This window comes from Gouania willdenowi, chromosome 4 (genome assembly GCF_900634775.1).
Source record: "Gouania willdenowi chromosome 4, fGouWil2.1, whole genome shotgun sequence".
Taxonomy (NCBI): domain Eukaryota; kingdom Metazoa; phylum Chordata; class Actinopteri; order Blenniiformes; family Gobiesocidae; genus Gouania; species Gouania willdenowi.
The window spans coordinates 22,486,699-22,501,853 of record NC_041047.1 but is presented as its reverse complement, the minus strand read 5'-3'; the positions used below and the strand labels follow the sequence as shown (position 1 = coordinate 22,501,853).

General features: G+C 39.1%; 1 protein-coding gene across 1 annotated transcript in view; it reads left to right on the top strand.

Moving 5' to 3' along the window:
- The window catches only part of colgalt2b (collagen beta(1-O)galactosyltransferase 2b), a 28,201-nt gene extending 13,340 nt beyond the window's left edge, over positions 1 to 14,861 (top strand). Inside the window, exons 2-12 of the mRNA XM_028445395.1 lie at positions 1,732 to 1,842; positions 1,963 to 2,080; positions 2,804 to 2,938; positions 3,019 to 3,223; positions 4,885 to 5,004; positions 5,345 to 5,418; positions 7,953 to 8,059; positions 8,433 to 8,565; positions 10,463 to 10,590; positions 10,704 to 10,910; positions 14,315 to 14,861. Coding sequence (XP_028301196.1) covers positions 1,732 to 1,842; positions 1,963 to 2,080; positions 2,804 to 2,938; positions 3,019 to 3,223; positions 4,885 to 5,004; positions 5,345 to 5,418; positions 7,953 to 8,059; positions 8,433 to 8,565; positions 10,463 to 10,590; positions 10,704 to 10,910; positions 14,315 to 14,588 — 1,612 coding nt within the window. The 3' untranslated portion in view covers positions 14,589 to 14,861. The remainder of the gene's footprint in view (positions 1 to 1,731; positions 1,843 to 1,962; positions 2,081 to 2,803; positions 2,939 to 3,018; positions 3,224 to 4,884; positions 5,005 to 5,344; positions 5,419 to 7,952; positions 8,060 to 8,432; positions 8,566 to 10,462; positions 10,591 to 10,703; positions 10,911 to 14,314) is intronic.
- The last annotated feature ends 294 nt before the right edge of the window (positions 14,862 to 15,155 follow it).

Here is a 15,155-nt window from a genome sequence, read left to right as displayed (position 1 = left end):
ATGGACACGCCCTCTCCGATCGTCCTGCACAGTGCTCACAGTGTTTTCTTCCAGTCAGCTCTCATCACTGAAGTGGGAATGTATCCAAAGCAACAGTCAGGAGTTCCTAACCAGCTGTTAATGCCTCTTATAATGAAAGTACTTGGCAGTTAAAGAGGATGTTTGGCCTGCAGTTCAAAACATGTTGTGTTTTTTTAGGTAATTAGAGGTCTTTAAAATGATTTCTTCCTTTAAATATTTGTAGTTATCTGTGTCTTAGCTTTGTGATGGACTGGTTGACACATTTAAATGCTTCAGCCCCCTATTTAAAGAGCCCTAAAGTGATAAGCAGGGATTCATCTTGAGCCCCTCCTTTGTTTCTGGCCATGATCTACTTTTTACACTTTTGCAACAATTTTGACTCAACAGTAAAAAAGCACACCTGGTTTTGCCTACAGACACAAATCTCTAAAACTTATCAAGGCCAATGATCTGATGAAGCAGGAATGACCACATAGTACATATTGTAGTCCTTTATCAATGATATGTCTATTGCCATTAATATAAATTTTACTCAAAGAAACAGATTGGAAAAAAATAAAAAAAAAGGCCATTCAGGTGTTATTTATTATGCTTTGTCACGTCTAAAATAATCTTTTGAAAAGTCTAAATTGTACAACAGTAACTCAGAAATCATTCATTACTACTTTTAATAAATTAACTGAACTTATTAAGAGATTTCAATCCAAAATGTACACATAAATTGATATATTAAATAATACGCAACATAATAAAATAAAGTCACTAGAATTAGGAGGAGGGATGTCAAATGAAATATTCCTGGAGGCCCACAGTCATACAGATTTTAAACGTGGCCGTACTTCCTCACAACTGACTCTAAAGGTTGCGACACACACTCACATTTGACTGCAATGCTGCAGGACTTTAAACTTCACAAAAAGCTACACATTTTGATAAATTCATATTCACAGTAACAACCTTATAGATGATAAATTGAATAGAATATAGAATGTTTGATCACTGCAAATAGGGCATGAGGAGACATCCTATTATTTACTCTTCAGTCAGGAAAATAATTATATTATTTATCTCACACTATGTTTTCCCAAAATATGCCTCTTTCTGTAATATAGAAACTTGCTAGGTTATTAGTTATTTTTCCAGTGTGCAAGATATATGGTACATTATTAAATCAAGCCAAAGCTCCCACAATTGGAAAAAAATAATTTTAAAAATCAATAGTATTTGGGTCATCGAATACTTTCTGCTGCAGAAAAGCTTCTCAGACTTTTGGTAATGCTGATACTTTGGCAAAGGAAGCTTTACAGCAGTGATGAGGGTTGTTGCCACATTAAACAGTAAATGGACTGAACTGTTCTTCCATCATGTGATGGTCATAACGTCACAACCCTGTCAACTCACATTAACAACACTGTGTCCCTTATGCTGGACTTTCCTCACTTATTTTTTTTTACTCATTTACGGTCAGAAAATACCTAACAGGTTTGTTTGTACCAGGTGTTTAGTATGTTACGTCTGTACTGTCTTAGTAATTATTTTTCCTGTTAAATCTCCTTCCTGCATTTTTATATATAGCATGTTCTTGCTTATACTCTTTTATCTTTGACTCCTATAACAAGTAGATTCCCCATGAAGTAAAATCTAATATAATCTCAAAGCAATGTGTGCAATAATGAAGTCAAATTAAAATTGCCTGCTTTTATTTTGTAGGGCAGCAACAGACCATAACATGGACAACACCACAGCCCTGTTAAGAGAATGGCTGAAGAGTGCGCAGCATAGGTATCATTATGTAGAGTGGAGACCAATGGAGGAGCCCAGGTAAATCCTCATGGATCATCATTATAATTAACCTCTACTTGATTTTAGTCTTTTTCGAAAATCCGTCTCACGTTAATGTACATGTTTAAGACAAATGGAATCCCTTTGTTTTTGTGCCAGGTCCTACACAGATGAGTGGGGCCCAAAGCATTGGCCTCCATCCAGATTTAACCATGTGATGAAGCTCAGACAAGCAGCTCTGAAGGCTGCGCGGGAACGATGGGCCGATTACATACTGGTAACCTGTTCATGTGATTATACTGAAAAAAAACTGAAGAGAAACAGACTATTTATTAAAGACAGCTGTGATTTTAGATGTGTTATACAAACAAGCTCTCACAGCAGCACAACCCGAATTGGGCATTGGGTTTATAACAACATTGAGAACAACAATGGGCTGAACACAGAGCCCTGAGGAATTACAGACATCAGGATATGGATATTGTAAGGTTTTTCTCTACCTTCTTCCTGGATATTTTTAATTGAACAGCTCCAAGGACAGATGACAAGAGTAGTATAATTTTAATGTAATTTATTCTAATTAGTCACAAGCAAAGTTTAGCAGGCCTGCTGCTCCTGCAAACAGCTCACACGCAAGTGAGAACCAGAATCAAGAGTGTGTCTAGAGACTTGGGAGTAGACATTTTATCTTCTTGGGCTGGACGTACCCCTACAGTAGTTTGGTAGGTGCAAGACGTTTGGGCCAGTTATCAGTCACACCACAGGCCAACCATTGCAACTGTGAATTCTGAGCTTTTATGTGGTATCAACAAAATGTGGATTTTGAGTCATGGTGACATGTAGCTAACTTGGAAATGGTCTTCAGAGATAAGAAGTGGTAGTTATAGAGAAGAAACATAAATAATATATTTCAATATGGTTTTGTTTGCACCAGCTTCTTTCTGGCCTTCATACTAGTTTTTTAGCTAACTATTCCACTTTTCTCTCTGTTCTTCTTTAGTTTGTAGACAGTGACAACCTGTTAACGAACCCACGGGTGCTAAGCTTGCTGATGGCTGAGAACATGACCTTGGTGGCTCCCATGTTGGAGTCTCGCTCTCTCTACTCCAACTTTTGGTGTGGCATCACTCCACAGGTAGCCTTGGACTAAAATCATCCCCAGGTGATTACAGTCTTTGAACATCTACTAATTCGGCTTCCTGTTGCTGCTGTAAGGGTTACTACAAGCGTACGCCAGATTACCAGCCAATCAGAGAGTGGAAGAGGCTGGGCTGTTTTCCTGTCCCAATGGTGCACAGCACTTTCCTGCTAGACCTTCGTCGTGAATCTACTCAGGATCTGGCCTTCTACCCGCCTCACTCTGACTACAGCTGGGCATTTGATGACATCATGGTGTTTGCCTTTTCTGCACGTCAGTCAGGTCAGAACCAGAACCACGTCTTTTAAAGGCCTCAGTAAAGCTCTATCTGAATATAATGAGGATTCAACATGAGTTTAGGAGGAAAAAAGTATTAATAAACATGTACTCATAATTTAAGTTCACTGGAAGACTAATCTTCCTTAGTCTTTCACTTCTTTTGCCGCTAATAATGTGGACTATAAATATGTTTAACATTACATTAGAGACATTTCACACACATTTCTTTTAATTCTCTAGTTCTGTTCATGAAACAAGGTTTTTCCAAATGATTTATTCACTTCATTTCAATATTACAAAGATTAAAGAGTTAAAGAAGCATAGGGCAGGATCTAGAAATCTCTCCATAGTGACACCATGGTGGCTAGTGTAACTGCAGCCATCAGCCAAGCTAGCGTGGGGGTGCGTATCAGCTGTTTGTTTATTACCAGAGCACAGCTGATCCTGTGGATAGATGATGGATACCCGACCGAACGCTGACGGGACCCGACAGCACCGGATGGGTCGGGTTCGGACAGACATTTAGCCACAGCTGCTGTAGCCCTGAAGAATGCAACTTTCTCTGTAACAATGAGAACTGTGATCCGCTGGGCAGGGAGAACGGAGCAGGGGACAATTATAAAGGAACACACTGTTGAAACATTCCTTTTTCTGCACAATAGCATAGATTATCCTTATCGTTGATACATAGATTATGTAAATACATCTGATGGGTGTCTTACGTGCACTGCGCCCCTGTTTGTGTTTGACATTTGCTAGTTACCCCGTGTGCTGATCTGATGTTGACCACTAAAACAAAAATAAATGTCATTTCTTTGAGAGAAAAAAATTAGGTTTTAACTGTTGGGTCGGACTCAGACGGCAAAATGCAGCCCGATTCGCCCTTCAACTGTGACACGGTTATTTATTTACTCACCGTTCATGTGACTGTTTACTGCAAGATCTGTGCACATGCCTCTGTGGAACCAAACAGTAGTTTAGTCCACTGTGCTTGTCTTCTTTCAGTCTCCAAGCCGTCTTCTTCTCCTTCTTCTTTATTTCCGCTAGCGAGCCACCTCTCCAAGCAGTCGAGAACGCGCACTGTCATTTGACTGCATCATCAGCGTCATCTGACGTCACGTCCGCAGGGAACTGTACTGCTGTTCATACCCATAACGGCAGTACAAAATGTATCACGCAATCTTTTCAAGGCAATAGGTAGAAATATGTGTGAACTCATTCTCTTTGGTTTAGAGCGCTTCATCACCATTAGCATTAAAAAACTTAAAATTAATGTTTATTTTTTTCTCAAATCCTGCCATATGCTCCTATAAGTTACATTGTTTTTTTTTTATCATTTGGGCTTAGCTAAATGAAATAGGCCATGCGATGGGCTAGTTTTAAACCAAAATTAAATGCAGGTAATTTAAAGCAAAAGTTTAAATGACTCCTTTTTGAACAACAAAAAACACAAGATATTGGTGATGTCCAGGAATAATCACGTTTTAAAAAAACAGCTGAAACAACAATCATTTCACACACTTGAGTAAAGTCAAAAATGACAAATTCTGATCAGAGACATTACGAGTAGATTGTTTAGGTCTGGACACTCTGTTGTCGAATTGTATCATCGTACATGTTGAGTGTTAAATATTTCTACGTGTCTCTCTGTCTGTGTCCTCTAGGTGTGCAGATGTATGTGTGTAACAGAGAACACTATGGTTTCCTGCCTGTCCCTCTTAAAGCTCAGCAAAGTGTGGACGATGAAAGAGAAAGTTTCATACACACCATCACAGAGGCATTGAGTGAGTGTACACACACACACACACACACGCACACACCACCTGTTGGTGCTTTACTTTCTCTCGCTCTTTGCTACACCTCTTGGTTTGGTTTCTACTTCCATCCTGACTTCTCCTACACTCAGTGATTGTATCCTCCTCCTCCTCCTCCTCCTCCTCGTCCTCCTCCTCCTCCTCCTCCATTCTTTATTATTTCCTCTTTGGCATGTTTCCTTTGCTCTTCCCTTTGGTGGAATATTAAACAAACTAGATCAAATAAAGCAGCACAATCCATAGGAATGTACTCATTTCTATTCCTGTTTTGGCTCATGTACATGTTGCTCTCCTTCCTCTCTGTCAACAGTTGACCATGACATTGAGCCTTCAGAGCATGTGCACTCCCTGCCGTCACCAGTGAGCAAGATTGGTTTTGATAAAGTAAGTTATGAGAGTGATCGCTGTCTCTTTATTGATCTCTAAACACAACATGTGTGTTCAGCCCTTTTTTTTTACAATGCACTGTGATAAATCAGAAGAGGAAAGTCCAATTGTTTCTCATTTCTTTGTTGGGCTTCCTAATCCATCCACATATAAAAATATTGAATATTTTTATATTTGTTAACTACATACTGTATGTGTAAGCCATAGAACTATAACATGGTCCCCCAGTTTTGTGTTTAATTAATTTGCAAATGACAATTCAAGTGCAGTTACAAAAGAAACTGATTTTTTCATTTACATTTACTATTATAATTGTGTCATAATTGTAATTAAATACCAGTTATGCATTCACAATTGACCCCAATGCTGATACCCACTAATTGTCAGAGGTTCAGAGGGTGTGGCTTAAGACAGTATTAATATATTAAAGAGTATTTCTTTAACTGAACTCATAGCAGCACAGAAACTTTATTACTTTTGTTAACCACAGTCATACTGGTTATGGCTAGTCAAGTTGTAAAGAAGCTAATGCATACCAACAGCCCCTCCAACCACTAACAGACTTATTCTCACCTAAATGAGGTCATGTGGTCTAAACCATAACTGTTTAGAGTAGAACTCTAAGTGCCACTGGTGCACAGGGGTTCACATCGATGCTGAGGGCTATGCGTAGCTACGGCGTGGACATCACGCAGAAGCCAACATCTCTCCAGATGTGAGAGCTCCAGATGTGCTGCCAGCACACACACTACAGGAGAACTTTATAAGATGTGACGAGAGAACCACAGACCTGTAGTCAATCAGGGAGCTACAGTAGGTCACTAATCATGATAATAGATCATGTACCAAACAGCTTCTGCAACTCTTTAATAACAGAGAAGTTATTAAACATGTACAGTAGATCAGGGGTCACCAACACAGTGCACGCATGGACCATGTGAGGGACCCTCAGGAGCTCTAGTCACCAATGAGCTCCATCCAGGATTCAAACTCACACTAGAGTTAAATAATGCTGCACCTGATAAAGTTTTATTATTATATTACCTTCTTTAAATGTTTATTTTCAATATAACATTGTGACCAATGTTTTAAAGTGCTGCACATTTGGTGTATGGGTTGTGGTATGTTACATATGATATGATGTATGAAATATGTTTTAAAAAAAACGCAAGGTGGATATTTGTAAAATATGACAATTGTTACATTTTACAAATGTTATACGATCAGTTAAAAGTTGTTTGCAGCTTGTAAAATAGGAAGATGATAATTTTCTATGAAATGTAATGAAAATGAAAGAATTGCATACATTAGGAGAAATAAAGTGTTTTTAAGTTACTGCTAGCCTTCCTTATTATTTTACTCTAATTAAAGTGAAAACGTGAAAATGTACTATTTGAGTAGTGCTTTTCTAAGTGATAGCCCTTTGGACTATTCAGTACCTATAAAGTAGCTCACAGTTTCAGAAAGGTTGGTGATCCCTGATATAGATATTTACCTCTATTAAAAATGCAATAACAATTGCTAAAACAAAGACAACCCTGATAATATAATGTACTAGAGTAGATCAACTAAGCTAAGTTAAAAAGCAGGGCCACATATAAAAACAAACTAAGAAAGTAGAACTGGGCAAAAAAAATCGATTTAATTGATTAATCGAATTGGTAGATGAAAACGATTTTCGATTTGCAAATTCGAGTTAATTTTTTTTAAATTTTTTAAAAATTCCCACCACAGTTTTTTCGGACTTTTTCGCGTTCCGATGTGAGCCAGCCCCCTCTTTGTTTACATGTGTTTACCCTATATGTGTGCCACAGGCATGTTTAATTTTTTATTCGCACTATGCTGAGATGCTAAGGGAAGAGTTTATTATTTTTTTTAATTGTAATGTTATGTTATAAAATACGTAGTTATCTGATTTCTTAATCAGAAGCTACTGTGAAGTTGCTGTTGCACTTTTGCTTAAACCTGGGTTAAAGCGTGAAATTGTTCAATGACTAATTTACTTTTTATTTTGGGATTATTCTATGCATTTGAACTGTTGAGGACAATCCCAGCAATAAAGTTCTTTTTAAGTGCATTGAAAAAAAAATCAAAAATTGAATCGAAACTCAAATTTTCAAAAAATCAAAGTTTTTTTTTTTTTTTTTAGGCAAAATCGCCCAGAAAGTGACATGAACAATGACATGAAACTATAATATTTATTAGACAAACTCAAAATAACCCACAAACAATGAGATTGTAAAAGGCACCATCAGTTAGCATTTATTTATTTATTTATTTATTTATTCAGTTCATTTCCGACATTGTTGCAATCACAGAAATTCATTTTGACATTCAGAGCAAAATCACATCAGTGTTTTTTTTTTTTGTTTTTTGTCCTTTTGCATGCCGGAAAGGGCGACAGAAAAAAGCATTATGCTTCATTAATATTAGAGAGGCTGACCACAATAAAGCAAATGACATCTCAGTGTTCAAACGTATACAGTTTCACTGCCAGTCAACATATTTCCCTTCTCTTGTGTTTTCTTTAGATTTACTTGATCAACCTAAAACGTCGCCTTGACAGAAGAATTAGGATGTTGAAGACAATGGATTCAGTGGGACTCGATGCTACTTTCACTGATGCAGTGGATGGCAAGTATGTCACTGGAAAGGGCTGAGAGATCCTTTAAACCTGAAACAAACATCCACATCTGCTGTGTAACAGAAGACTCTCTAGTGCTTCATTACTGTAACATCACTTCTACCTAACTTGCTTACATGTTGGAATAACTTTTTGTTTCTTGTTTATTTTTTAGATTTGCATCCAAACATTTCTTCTTTCTTTGGTTAAAAAACATTGACTTATTTTTCCTTCTCCACTCTACAACTGTAATCCACCATTTAGACTTCCCTGATCTTTCTTTCCAGCTTTTGTTTGTCTCGCAAAGTTTCACCAACTGCAATCATTTGCTGTGTTTTGGCCTTGGCTGGCTTTTTCTGCAACAAACACTGCCTTGTTTCTCTATCAGGGCTCTGAACTCGTCCCAGCTGCAAGCTTTGGGAATCGAGATGATGCCAGACTACAAGGATCCCTACTCTGGCAGAGTCCTGACCAGAGGAGAGATCGGCTGCTTCCTCAGCCATCACTCCATATGGACTGAGGTGAGATGTGTAGAAAGACTTTTAGGTGCACTGGCACACCATGGGAGGTGTGATAAAACTCATACTGGGCTTAACCTTAGACACGTTAATCCCAAATACCTGCTTTAGGTACTACCATTCACTCATTCCCCCTGTTCACAGCCACCACCATTATAGCTAAGCTTCACACTTGTCACCATACTGGGTGGATTACACAACATAATAAGCACAATATATTCTACAACCTCACATCTCACCCTCACTGCAAAACAGTCTATTCTTCCCCACCTTTTCTATTTCCTGCCTTGAGTCTCTCCTCCCTGCTCCCTTTCCCCTCCCCTTCCCCCTCCACTTAGGTGTAACACTGCTCTCCCTTTTTATATCCTCCCTATAATAAAAGATTTCTTACCCTTCCTTAGGGAGGGCTGGTGATGGTCACAATTAAATAAATCAAGGTATTTTATTGCAATAACAAAATATGCATTGCTGTCTCATAATGATGGCACTTCCTGTGGTGTTGAGATTTGACAGCATGTGCAGACAAGTAAAAAAAAAAAAAAAAAAAAAGAAAGACTTTTAGGTGAATGCATTTAACAAAACATACTGTGGGAGAAAAGAGAGAACACCACGCAAGCTTCACTTAGAAAACATTATTATTACATGTAATCAGAGACTCTAAAGTTAGCTATTTTGTTTATGGTGACACTTTCTTACCGTGCATGTATGTCCTGCTCGGTTTGTTTTCCTGTCTGTGTTTGTTATGTCGCTGCGCTCTCTAATCTCGTGTTGCTCCATCCGGAATTTTCTGCTTTCATTATTTGCTCACCTCCCTTATATAAGCTCTGCTGAGTGATTTCATTGGTTCATTTCCTTCGCCAAAGATGACACAAAAAGTTCAAAATTTGAAACAAAGATAGACCTTACCTCCATGGAATATTCAATAAAGTTGGAGGTGATCCGAATCAACACACTGATTCTGGATCACTTTCAAAAATCTAAAAATCCCTATCGCTCATCTTTGACAACATTTCAAAATTAAATATTTTGGTTTGACTCAGTTATGATGAGTTGGTTCCTCAATGGTCCCACTAAGTGTCATGTGGATCTAATCTGAATTCAAACAACCTGGGGTGCCCATACCTTTGGACCTTCTCTATCATTATTAAAGGGTATAGAAATGTCTTTAAAGCAGGGGTGTCAAACTTATTTTAGTTCATGGGCCAAATACAGACCAGTTTAAGCTGAAGTGGGCCACAGATTTTTTATGCGGGAAAACAATTCATTTCAACATTATTGTGCCGACAATATCCAAGCTAAGAGTGATAGATATCAGTCTCAACATGCTCTTCACTTTAAATTTCTTAGATTTTGTGACCAGTTTTTATTTAATTAAGGCAAATATTATGTAATAATTTGAGGAAAACTGAAGGATTTTTTAAGAATTTTGAGTTTTTCCAACAGTTTAACATTAAAAAAAAGACTACATACATTGGATATAAGCACCAGGTAAACTGTGTCCCCTACAAATTATTGTTGAGTTTCGTTTACACAATAATTCATGTCTTCTCTGTCATTTTTACTTTCACCTGTGGGCCGAATTGGATGCTCTAGAGGGCTGGATTTGGCCCCCGGGCCATGAGTTTGACACATGCACTTTAAAGTGTGAATGATCATGGTACCATGATCAGGGTTACTGATCCAGATAACTGGTAAAAAGGAGGTTTGGCGCTTGGCGGAGGTTTGCGTTCTCTGTGCTCTTGTTTTGGTTCTTCTTCCTATGGCCTTATTTAAACAGGAGCTTCTTCCTCCACATTTACATATATTTTACCTGCTGCCATTCGGGCTGATCCCTGCATCTGAATCCTCGTCTGACACTAAGCACAAGTGTGTTAACATATTGGTGTTTTCTGATCTATAGATGGTTGACCGTGGCCTGCAGAAGGTACTTGTTTTAGAGGATGACGTCAGATTGGAGCCCAGGTTTAAACGAAGGCTCCAGGCCATAATGGAAAATGTCAACAAAGCCCAGCTGGACTGGGACCTCATGTAATAATACTCCTTACATTAATCACATTATAATCCAGTGCCTTGGGGAATCTTTTATCATTGTTCACCCATTTCTGTTTAACAAAGCTCCCTCTACCCTGCCCTCTCCTCAGCTACGTGGGGCGTAAACGTATGCAGGTGCAGCAGCCGGAGCAGTCGGTGGAGGGTGTGAACAACCTGGTTGTGGCCGACTATTCGTACTGGACACTCGGTTATGCCCTCTCACAGAAAGGAGCCAGGAAGCTGCTGGCTGCGCAGCCGTTCACCAGGATGCTTCCTGTCGACGAGTTCCTGCCCATCATGTTTAACAAACATCCAAAGTGAGTTTTTTTTTTTTTTTTTTTTGCACACGACAGCAATACATGCATGTAGGACTATATTAAGAATTCAATATTAAGAAGCAGAATTAGGGAAAGTAGTATATTTGTGGGGTGGAATGTAAAAAGCCACAATGTTGCAGTGAACAGAGCGACTGTGTGATGCTCACTGACAAAGACTCTTTCAGACGCTCTGGGTTTAGAGCAGACAGGCAAATATTTACTGAGGACAACAAACAGATGATGCAGGTGCGCGCACACACACACACACACACACACACACACACACACACGTTATAGGATATATCGCTCAATGGTGTGCAACAGTCACACAAAAGACAAAGCATCATGCATTGTCATTTTGCAGCTCTATAGATAACAAGCTGCAGTTCACAGTGGAATCTGACAGCAGCTCAAAGCATTCCACCATCCAGGGGAGTCGGTAATATTCAACATGTGGCTCTTTATGTCCTAATTTTAATTATTATTCCCCCAGAAATCCTTATAAAGGGGAACATTTTTTAACCCCTTTGTAACTATTTCCTTTGTCCACTTTTTTCAGACTTTAGCTACCTTTTGCCAATACATATCATTTTTTTCCTATTTTTTTGTCCATTTTTGCAAGTTCTTTTTGACACTTTTATCAAATGTTTGTCCTTTCATTTTTTCTTTTTTTTTTGCCACTTTTCATTCAAATAAGCTATAAATGCCAATAAATATCACTTATTTCCTTTTTTCCCTACATTTTGCCTCTTTTTGTTCCACATTTTTGCCCTTTATCACCATTGTTTGCCACCTTGTGCCCATTTACGCTACTATACCCTTTGCCTTTACATACCACCTGGTTCCTCTTTATTTGTCCACTTTTTGGCCACTCTTGGCTGCTTTTGGCCCATTTTAGTCACTTCTTACCCATTTCTTGCCACTTTTGGGCCATTTTTGGCCACCTATTACCATATTTGCCTCCACTCGCTCATAAAAAAAAAAAATGTAGCGGACCGTACCGGCTCACATTGGGTCGAGGGCCCACCTGGATGATACTCGTTATGCCAGATAGCCATTCCAACCCTGCCGCCATCACAAAGTTGCTTTTATCACATTTTCTCAAATCCATGCTCTTATATTTCATAGTTGATCATAAAGGTTTGGTTAATATGATGTATTTTGTATTTAGGGTATAGAAAAAAATGACTGTAGCTCAGGCCTACAGTCCAGTCACTTCACCACAGTCTCTTTCTCCCTCTGTTTGCATCAACGTTCCCATTCCTCCTTTTCTTCCCAGCACCACCTCCCTTTTCTTTTCTGCGCTCCCCTCGCTCTCGCACACAGGGCTCTGATTGTTTCTGGGGTTCAGTGGGTACGGTGTCTTAAACAGGACACACAATATTGCTTCACTGTTTCTTTCTTCCTTAGGGATTCCTATCATGCCTGCTCGATTTCACCTCGGCTTCTCACCTTGACATATGTTGTTTATCTTTTCTCCTTTAATCCCACAATACGCATATTTTCTTACAGGCTCTTTGATCTGCACCTATTTTCCTAATCTATGCTTTCCTTTACTTTCTACTTCCTCGAGTCGCTGTCTAACTCCTTGTCACTCTTTCTTCTCTCTTTGAGGAATGTGGAGTAGCACGGCTCTTCCTGCTAGTCAAAAAGCTGGGACAGGATTCCCATTGATAAAGCTTGGGGTGAGGGGGAGGTTTGAGATGAACACTGTGGATGTGTGTGTATGTGTGTGTGTGCACCACTATGTAAACACATAGAAGATATGTGGAAAGAGGCAGTGTATAGATTACTACACAAATACATGTGCATGGTGTATTCAACATAGAAAGAGTTTGAGTTTGGGCTAAAGTGGGAGCGATCGGAAATGTGCCTGTAGAGAAATATTATGTCAAACGTGTTGTGTTCAAATTAAGTAAATAGTGACAATTCAGTGTTTAATTCAGAGACTTTGTGTGAGATCAATTTTAAATCTGACTGATGGTTCATCCACATTTTTAGTTTGAAATGTTTTTCCATCAAAAATGTTAATAAAGAACCAGAAAAAAAAAAAAAAAAAAAACTCAACAGGGTTTGAAAACTTCCTAAATTTCTCATGAATTCACAAAAAGTAACCAAAACATCTGTATTGCAAGAGAAATGTTGCTGCAATGAAGTAAAAACATCCTGTTCTCTTATTTGACATCCTGCTAATGTACTTTCTGAGAAGGAAGTTCATCTGCGGTATTACTAGAAGTTCCTGTTTGTGAGACATGTGGCCGATGAGTCTGGGCTTTACAGCCAAAATGTAAGAAGTCCTGGTGACCTTTGTTCTGTATCTGTCACAGATAAGAAATGATGGTGATCACAAAGGTTGTTCAGCTACATCTAAACATCAAAGTCTCAAATATTGCTAAAAAGTTTTTACGCTTTCATGAAGAGGAATTACAGACGTTTCGATACTGAAATGTATCACAAAAGCGCTATCGAAACATTTTTTCCACAATTACATGTAACAATGTGAGGTACCTGGTCACATGACCACTTCTCTCCGAGAAATCATGGTGCGGACAAAAAAGGAGACCGATTAATTTCTAAGCTTTATAATTAAAATTAGGCAGTGGCTATTCGTACGGTTGCCGTATCAATATACCGACATTCTATCTGTACGCAGCGCCCCTCATTGGCCAGTTTAGGTTGCGTGATAGATTAGCCATTAGCCAGTTTAGGTTGCATGGCTAAAACTAAACCTTACCCTAAACCTAACCCTAAAAATTGTTGCGATGTTGGGTTATAATCTAACCCTAACCCTAACCCTAAACCTAAACCTAATAACCCTAAGACGCTATGTACGTGTACTTCGGTAACCATACCAATAGTACCCGGGGTTGTCCGTAAGGCAGTCGTACAAATAGACACTTTCTTAAAAATATTACTGCCACATTAGACGTGAAGCAACTGAGTGTTATAAGAAGGTTCTGAGCGTCCATCTTCCTGCAGCGAAGTCTCGCGGGATGAGATTTCACGGGAGTTACGAGGCTCCTGCCCACAACAACCTTCAATGGAAACACGTTCAAAGCACAATTATACTTTGTCAACATTTAGAAATATTGCTTTTATTTTGCAAAAATCTGTAATAGAAATACAGCTCCAGTCTAAAACACCTGAAAACTCTCCAATAACACACGATTAAGTCCCTACATTTGTCTCTATTGAGAGAAAAGTCACAAAGATCTCCACAGTTGTGTGCGTTCATGAGAATACCGATCAGGGACGATAGGTTTCTAAACAGGGAAGGGAGAAGTGAGCGTGGTTGTTTTTATACAAGTTTTACGATTCTACATACTGCAGCTTTAATGCTCATTATTCAAAAAGTGGCCCATCTCTGTTCTATTAAGTAATTCTTACTTCTGTGTTCTCTTCAGTGTTCAGTACATGGCTCAGTTTGAGCCGCGGAACCTGAAGGCCTTCTCTGTGGAGCCACTCCTCATCTACCCCACCCACTACACTGGAGAGCCAGGCTACATCAGCGACACCGAGACCTCCACCATCTGGGACGACGAGGCCGTGGCCACAGACTGGGACCGACAACACGATCGCAAGACGGCACAGCAGGACCGCATCAGGCCTGTGGCTCAGAACAGCGTCACTGGAGACTCACCGCCTCCGGCAGCCAGAGCGTCACGTGACGAACTCTGATAACAGAGACACGGCAAGACGACGGATGTGCTCAGAATACGCAGGGAAGCTAATGTGCTCATACTTGAAAAGACACACACACACACACGAGGAGGAGCTCTCTGGGATGAAGTGACGAAAGCTTCATTTATTCCTTTGCGTGCTTTAGATCATCATAAGCAACACAATCAAAGACAGTGAGCACGCTGTGAAAGGAGTAAAAACATGATAGAAAGGAGTTCCTCATATTGTTTAAAGAGATTATTGTTCAATAAATCCCTACTCGTTATTTTCTTACAGGACAGTTGAAAAAGGCTTCCTCAGAGTGTGTGTGAAACTGCACTTGTGTGTATATTTCAACAAACGGTGCTGGAAAATTGTTGCTAATCCTGCTGATTATGGAGACTTTAAAGTGTCCTAGCATCCCCGTTTATGATAAACCAAAAGAAACGGCAAATATAAAAAAACAAAATTACCACTGCGGACGAGAGAAAATGCTTTTTTTTCTTCTTCTTCTCCTTTTTTTTCTAAATAAAGTACTGCATATGATGTAACATGTGGGTCATAGTAGCAAATTTAAGTTAAGTT